Source organism: Rhagoletis pomonella, unplaced genomic scaffold (genome assembly GCF_013731165.1).
Source record: "Rhagoletis pomonella isolate Grant_MI unplaced genomic scaffold, Rhpom_1.0 Rhpom_scaffold_00006, whole genome shotgun sequence".
Lineage (NCBI taxonomy): Eukaryota > Metazoa > Arthropoda > Insecta > Diptera > Tephritidae > Rhagoletis > Rhagoletis pomonella.
In genome coordinates this window covers 75,163,264-75,171,292 of record NW_023458560.1, presented here as the reverse complement: position 1 = coordinate 75,171,292, position 8,029 = coordinate 75,163,264, and the positions used below count along the sequence as shown (strand labels likewise).

General features: G+C 32.9%; 1 protein-coding gene across 4 annotated transcripts in view; it reads right to left on the bottom strand.

The window, feature by feature from the left end:
* Positions 1 to 193: 193 nt before the first annotated feature.
* The window catches only part of LOC118741293, a 29,415-nt gene continuing 21,579 nt past the window's right edge, over positions 194 to 8,029 (bottom strand). For 3 of the 4 annotated variants that reach the window (XM_036473220.1, XM_036473222.1, XM_036473221.1), the window contains exons 2-6: positions 5,344 to 6,110; positions 5,075 to 5,269; positions 4,865 to 4,996; positions 2,567 to 2,891; positions 788 to 990 (exon numbers count right to left, since the gene is read on the bottom strand). In XM_036473220.1, coding sequence (XP_036329113.1) covers positions 788 to 990; positions 2,567 to 2,891; positions 4,865 to 4,996; positions 5,075 to 5,269; positions 5,344 to 5,664 — 1,176 coding nt within the window. In that variant the 5' untranslated portion in view covers positions 5,665 to 6,110. Of the gene's footprint in view, positions 991 to 2,566; positions 2,892 to 4,864; positions 4,997 to 5,074; positions 5,270 to 5,343; positions 6,111 to 8,029 lie in introns of those variants that run through there. The other variant, XM_036473224.1, reaches the window with a different exon arrangement.

Genomic DNA, 8,029 nt, shown 5'->3' with positions numbered 1-8,029 from the left:
CACTTCAAAATGATTTTTTAATCACTACTGGACGCAGTACACTCTACTAAGAGCGCTTGTGGCTGGCCTTGAAAGCTGGCGCCGCCAACATTCGCAACCACACAAATTGATTATTCGATATACTTTTTATTTTTTATTCATTTCATTTAAATTAAATTTTTTTTTTATTACCTAACGTAAATATGTTTGATCGTTACCTACTTTAATTTTGTATTTTTTAATTATTCTTTGTCTTCATGCTTCTTCTTATTGCAGTGTTTAAATTCATTGAATTCTTAGTAATTTGCTTTCTTTTTTCGCATATTTTCGTATTACACACACATTTAAAACTATTTATTTTATTATTGTTGCTGTTGTTTGCTTCTTCACTTTTCATTAATTTTCTTTTTTATTGTAATTAATTATAATTTTTTTTTGTTTACCTATAAACAATTCGTTACAATTACCAAATGCATTTTGTTTAAGTTTTCTTTATTATAATAGATTTTTCTTCAGTATTCGTTGCCGAATCAAAATTCAGCTGATTAATTTTTTTCATACCCGCAGATATACATGTTTTTTTTTTTCTTGAATATTGAATCTTTGACGTACTCTCGCTCTCTCGCTCTCTCTCTCTCTATCAAGTATTAATGTGTTTTTTTTTTGAATTTTCATTCAATGACAATGGCTTATTGTGTACACCTCTCTTTGTTTTTGTTTTGCAAATTTTTTAGTAGTTTTTTCTTGCTTTAATTACTTTTTGTATTGTATTTTAAATTTATTACATTATTATGAGGAATAAAAACTATCACGCACTAGAATTATCATTGGATCGGGATGTGGATGGACCGGCCCCAATGTCATCGCCTAAGACGAATGTGGGGCTCTGGCGGGACGTTGACGCAACTGGTTGATAATGATAGCCTTCACGGTAACGAGTATTTGGTTTCCTGGTTGTTTGGGTGTGACCCAGTGTTGGTCTTTGGTTAATCAATTCATTGGGTCGTTTGGCTGAAAGTAAAAAAATAGTGTTAATATTGAAAAACATAAAAAATTAATAAGTTAATAGTAAAAAAATATTTCCTTTTTGGTTATTGTTGTTCCGGCAGGGTGGGTGTATGATGCTTTTTTGGAACGAATTTCCGTCATCCCTTGTCAAATTTGGTTTGGAGACAAACCGGTTTCGGCGTTGTGCCATCTTCAGTGTCATTTTTCGTTTTCGGAGATTCATTCGGAAAACGAAAAATGACACTAAACCTGGCACAACGCCGAAACCGGTTTGTTTACAAATCAAATTTGACAACGGATGACGGAACTTCGTTCCAAAATACATATCTCAAAAAAAATTTTTTTTTTAACTCTCGACTCCTGCGCCATACATATATTACACCGTGCTACAAAAAAAATGAAAGTATCAAAAAATTAATATATTTACTCACGAAACTGGGGAAAATATATTAAAACTGCGTCTTAAGTTTTTCACTCTGACGTCAGAATTTTTTAAAGGAAGTTGAAGTTTCAAAGATATGATTGCATTCCAAAAATTATTTAAAAAATTTAGTGCAATGTAGAATAACAATATGGGTACCAATTGAAAGAGAAAATTCTGTAGAATGACTAAAAATCCAAGTTTTCGGTTCACAATGACGAATAGGTATTCAAAATACCCTTTTATTTAATTTTATTTTCTTTAGATATTCATTACTTTTCAACAACTTGAATCGAAAAAATTGCTTTTATCTCTTCTACCATGAAATAAATAATAAATAAATGGGTATGAAACCCAATTTTTTATTTAAAGTGGCGTTTTTATTTTTTCTCTCTGACCGCAGGATTTATTTTGAAGGACTCTGTAATTTCAAAGAAATAATTAATTCCAAAAATTATTAAAAAAAAATTCAATGCAATGTAGAATAAAAATATGGATAACAAATGCAATAGAAAATTTCTTTAGAATTTAAAAATTCAATTTTTTGGCTTTACAACGACGAATAGGTAATTTTTAAGCGGACAAAGTTAGAAGAACGAAATTCGAGGATGTTATCGAGTTTATATAAGCCCTTAGCATATAATTTTTTCAAAAACAAATATTGCGAAATTTCAAGGATAAAATTTTAAAATTACATTTTCGATATTTACCAGCCCTTCTGCACCAGAAACTTGAATCTGTTTAAATTTTACAGGACTTCCTCATTAATTTTATACCCATACTTCTGCTCTAAGCACATTTCTCTGAATATTTTAAATCATTTTTGAATTACTGACGTCAGAGTGAAAAACTAACAACGCAATTTTACTATATTTGGCCTATGGTTTCGCGAATATATTTGTGTTTAAAATTTACTATCGCGCGGTGTTATGTGTATAATGAGCTAGACATTTAAGAAAAAATATAAATAAAATTAAATAAAAATAAATAAATATAGCCAATACTGGTCAAGAAAAGGAGTTTCTATTATTGCCATCAAAGCGAATTACAAATCCCGAAAATCCCGGGATTCTTGGCAGGTAATTTTCGAGACCTTAAAAAGTCCGGGATACCAGGATCCCGGGATTAACATTCCTAATACCTATTTTTTTTCCTTACCAGGTATATAAGGCTTTTGATTATAGGACGACGACGATGATATTCGATTGTATTGTTGTTGTTGTTGTTGCTGCTGTGGTTGCTGTTGCTGATTATTGTGATTTGATTCGCTGTGTGCAATGCTAGTATTTCGATTGTTATGCTGTGTTTGATGGTGTATATTCGGCACATCTGTACTCTCGATTGGACTCATTGGTGTCATTTCACGATCTTCGATGTACATTTCGCTGCCATCGTTGGGCACTCGACGGTAATATTGCGTCCATGGCCATGAGGCAATACCAGCCAATATAAATGATTCAATGGCGCAAATGTAACCGATAATCTGGAAAATAAGAAAATACCAAGTTTTGAAAACAGTTTTTAAGCTACATAAATATATCCATTGAACGAAGCTAAACATTTTGAAAAATGGATTGGCCGTCGAGAAGACAGAAAACCACATCAAAACAAAATAAAAAATGAGTCACTTAAGATTTTAAAAGATTTATTCATAAGGCAATTTGTGTAAGGGCCTTTGGTCTGACACTGATCACTGCGTGACGCTGTTTTTGTAAATTGAAAAGTATAATATCATACAAAATAGATAGATAAATATATGATGCATTATTTTTTATAACGGATACCAAATTTGACCAATCATTTAATTGAATGAGATTAAAAAATATATGTTTCTTGCTTTTTGTAACAATAAAATCTAAAAATTACATTTGAATAAGAAAAAATAATAATTAAAAAAGAAAAAAATAGTACCTACTTAAAAAAGTATTTTTAAATTTTAAACAAAATCGAAAAGTAAAGTCTTAAAAATGAAATGAAATAAAAAAAATATATTTTTTCTTTTTAAAATAATTAAATCTAAATATTAAAATAAAGTTAATTAAAAAAAAGAAAATTAAATTAAATTTAAAACAAAGAGAAAAGTAAATGAAATAAGTTTCTAAAAATTTAATGAAATATAAAAAATATCTTTTATAAACAATAAAATCTAAAAATTTAAGACAATTTTATTATAAAATGAAAAAAGCATTCAAAAAACGACAAATAAAATAAGTTCCTAAAAATTAAATGAAATTAAAAAAAAAACAATTTTCTTCTTTTCAAAAGAAGAACATCTAAAAATTAACAAAAATAAATTTAAAAAAATCATAAAAAAGAAAAAACATACATAAAATAAAAGTAAAAAATTAAATTAAAAACTATTTATATTATTTTTTAAAACAATAAAATCCAAAACTTAAAAATAAATTTTAATAAAAAAAGGAAAATTTTTAAATTACGTTAAAAAAATTTAAATTAAAATAAAGAAAAAGATTCCGATGCCCTGGGACACAAATTCGAATCTCGCCAATGCAGTGATGCTCAAAACAGCGCTCGCGGGCGGAACTCTTCAAAGCTCTATAGATTTTAGTTGCGATCCCGTACGAGTCCGGACTAGTCAGAATCAGTCAGATTTTACTGGAAATCGATCCCGTACTCGGTTCTCTGACTATTGAGGGGACAAAAAAGAGAGTAAATACGGTTCTCTCTCTGTCAGAAGTTACCAGTTTTAGTCCGAGAATTTTTTGCTTGTAAATTCTGGTAAATGTGTCAAACGATCAGCTGTAGTGGGTTTGGCAACCAAATTGTAAACAAAAGAAAAGTGGACTCTGCTAATTCATGTTGAAAAGTATTTAATTACTTGTTTAAGTGAATTCTAATGAATTTGAAAGTATTTTTGGTTATTTGTATGTGTGAGCTGAGTGTGTTTACATACAAAATATGCAAAAATTTACAACCAAAATTTGGAGGTTATGTTGAAGTTGACAGAAGTTACCATTTTTTACTAGAAAGCGATCCCGTACTTTTCAATGTTACTCTCTCGCTCTGAGCGAAGTTTCATTTTTTGACAGTTTTACTAGTCCGAGTCCGAGGAATACGGGATTGCACCTTTTATATGGACGCGCACAGAGTAAAAGCTCTCTCTAAGCATCACTGATCTAGAGCCGCGATAAGTTGAAATTGGAACTGAACTTCGTCTATATAGAAATCAATTTCATTTTTCTAATTAACCTTGGAAAAAACGGAGGTTAAATTTAAAGAGATCAATGTTGGCCTAAAATTTTGATAATATTGATATTGTCGGGTACAAATAAAAACAAAGGATCTATTCTGGATAAGCACCCTAACCCAAAGCAAAATGTTTTCTGTATAACTTATGAGTTAAGGATGTGCCAAATAAGAACGATTTGACAGGGAAGAGAGGATTTATATTTGATTTAACTTATGTATGTAAATCATTTTGCATATTTCACATACCGCTGAAGTAAATAGTGTATCCTTGGTGTGCCTGTTGACCGCAATGTACTCTTCGGCATAAAGCACCATATGCATTACCAGCGTCGAGCTCAAAATCAATATCAAACCAATGCTCAGGTACATCCATGTATTCTGGAATTAAAAAGTTCGCAAAATTTATTTTTTTTAATTTTATTTTGTTATTAAATTTTATATTATTTAGTAACTTACAACTTTAGTCCAATTGAATGGGAACATGAGTGCTATATGTGAAATGTCTAGAAATAACATTAGACAGGTGATAAGTAAGGAGAAGATCGCACAGAAGACCATTAATCTCAAGCGTCCGATGAGTGGCAGTAAAAAGAGGCCTACTTGTACCGTGCCGGCGGAGCATTCGCAGGCTAGACAAGCGGCTGACGATAACTGCAAAATCAAATAAGAAATTTTAATTACCCCACAAGTCCTATACATAACTTTATCGCTTACGTGTTACTTACCACCAAAAGAATTCTCACAATCCCTGTAGGCGTTTTCAAGTGTTGCGGATCACAGTGTAGGGCTACGCCCCATGGCAGTGGCGTTTGGCCGCTGCGCTGTTTATAATTGGCGTGCGAGTCCCACGACGTGCACGTGCCCAGCGGCGATTCTAAGGATAGTGACAGCTCACCAGCTCTGCTGCCAGCTATTTCAAAATCCTGTTCATCGTCCAGCTGACAGCAGACCGGTTCTAATTCGCGTATTTCGTCCAGTAGAAGTTCTATCTCGTCCGTTCCATATAAATCAGATACAGACGGTATATAACGTTGGGTTTGTTGCATTTCCCGTTGCGGGGGTTGTCCCACATCACCGGATCTTGTGCGAAATTATGATGATTTTAAAAATACCCGAAAACCGCACTCCAACCGCCAATTTGAAGTTTACGATAGCACTTTGTGGGCGCGAAAATAGGTTTCGAGGTGTGTGTGTGTGTGTGTGTGTGTGTGTGTGTGTGTGTGAATCGCTGCTTCAGCAGTGGCGGAACTGTACAATGAACAACCAGCAGCAGATAAGTAAATATGTATGTATGTATGTTTGAATGGATGCAGTTACAATAGTTGTTTTTTTTTGTTTTTGTATGTACATATAAGTAGACAACGACGGATGAGAGGTATCGTGTTAACGCTGCAGCCAAAATTAGTTTTTCTTTGTGAAATCCGATTCGTGTTGGAGGATTGAAGCCAATTTTGAAGGTTTTACACTTTTCGGGCGATATTCACTGTGAAATCTGTAAATAAAAAAAAATATAATTTAAATGATTTAATTCCTTGAACGTTTAACGATGTAGCGCATTGAATTAGAAGCAGTACTTAGGCGAAACAATAAAAAATTAAATCGAATTAAAACCTCGTCGTTTGTATTTCGCTACTTAAGATACAATCCTTGCCGAGAGAGTTCATCTCTTGTAGGCGGAGTTGCTGGAGGCTGGTGAATAAGTATGACCTCAAGGCTGGATCCGAAAAGTGGTCAAATGACTGCGTCTCGTCTCCATCGCGGCAATTTCTTGGTATTCGTTATCGTTGGAGCGTCGCCGAGCATTGAGTTTCCCTGAACACACCGGTTAGAGCAATTACTCGAGATCTGTAGGAAAGAGCTGGATTCGATGCTTAAACAATTCGAAATTAGCCTGCTCATAATATGAGCTAAAGAACTAAATAAATTTAAGCTAAGCAGAGCTGAAGTTTTACGGGATCGCACCAGACGGATCTGTATTATCTACGACCCACTAAAAATCAGGGTTCTGTTAGAAAAATACTTATAAACTCACGGCTGTCTCAGCAGGACACTGGGCCGTGGTTGTGCATGCCGAAAGGGTTAACGCACCTTTTAACAGCTCTTGACGCAGTTCTAATTGTCCACTTGAATACTTATTCTGCGAGGGCTCGGCTCAGCAAGTGTGAGACTTCTAGAACCGTTTTGCCAACCATTTCTGCAGAATATTTCAGAGTCTTAATAAGTTCACAGGATATTGACGAAGATGGTGGCTTCAAATGCTGGAATTGTCTAATTAGCAGTTGACTTGCTGTTTTCTCTACGACATAAACATCAGCTTGAAAAGCGCAGCAGAGATTTCGCAGATGGTACTGAGAAGTTTATATCGGCTCCTAAAATGGCCGGTCTCAAGTACAAGCAGATAATAAACTACTACTGAAATGCAATACAAATTTTTTACCAAAAAGCACGGAATAAGTTCTAATAGATCAGAAATTTTTGATTCTCTATCATAAGTGTCAAATGAGATAAGAATTTTAAGAAAACTGGTGACTAATACGGTAGACAAACGGGCTCGATTATTTGCATAACCAGCCTTAATTTACTTTAACTCATGCATTTTCCTCTTTAAAATGAGCATAAGCAGCCGAACAAATGCACGAAATTTTTGGGAATTAACTCGGATCCGGGGAATTTTCGATGACAACACTGGTAAAAACGGCTAGTTGTTGTCTTTTGTACAAGTAAGCAAACGAAGCAGCCGAGTTTCGCGTACGCGGTAGCCGAGTGGTGAGAGTTGCAAGCTACAAGCCTGTAGCTTCCAGGTTCGATACTCGGTGGGAGCGATTGCGAAAAATTTTTTGTTTTTATTATTTATTTTATATTTTTTTATTTTATTTTATTTATATATTTAATTTTACTTTATTTTATTTTCCATTTGCTTTATTTTATATCACATTTCTTATCTTACTATTAGTTAATTTTAATTTTTAGAGATAAATTTTGTTAAAAATTCAACAACTAACTGAAAGTAACGTAAAAAAATATAGAACTTATAAAAAAAAGAATGAAAAAGAAATAAAAAAAGTATAATGGCCGTGGGACTCGAACCCACGACCTTGCGGCTGGTTTATTCGCATTACTGCCGTCTGTAAGGGTAAAATTTTAATTTGCATTTATGGTTATTAATTCAAATTAATTTTCTCCGTCTGTCTACCATATTAGAAAGTATGCCTGAAATTTGCATGTTTAAGCTCGCATAACTTGACACATAACCACGGTAGAAAAAATTACTTTACGCATTGGTTACTAGTAACCATAGCAACAACGAATTTGACGAATTTTGTCCCCGAAATAATTCTTGTTTATTTTTTTTTATTTTCTTTTATTTTATTTTATTTTATTTTATTTTATTTTATTTTATTTTATTTTATT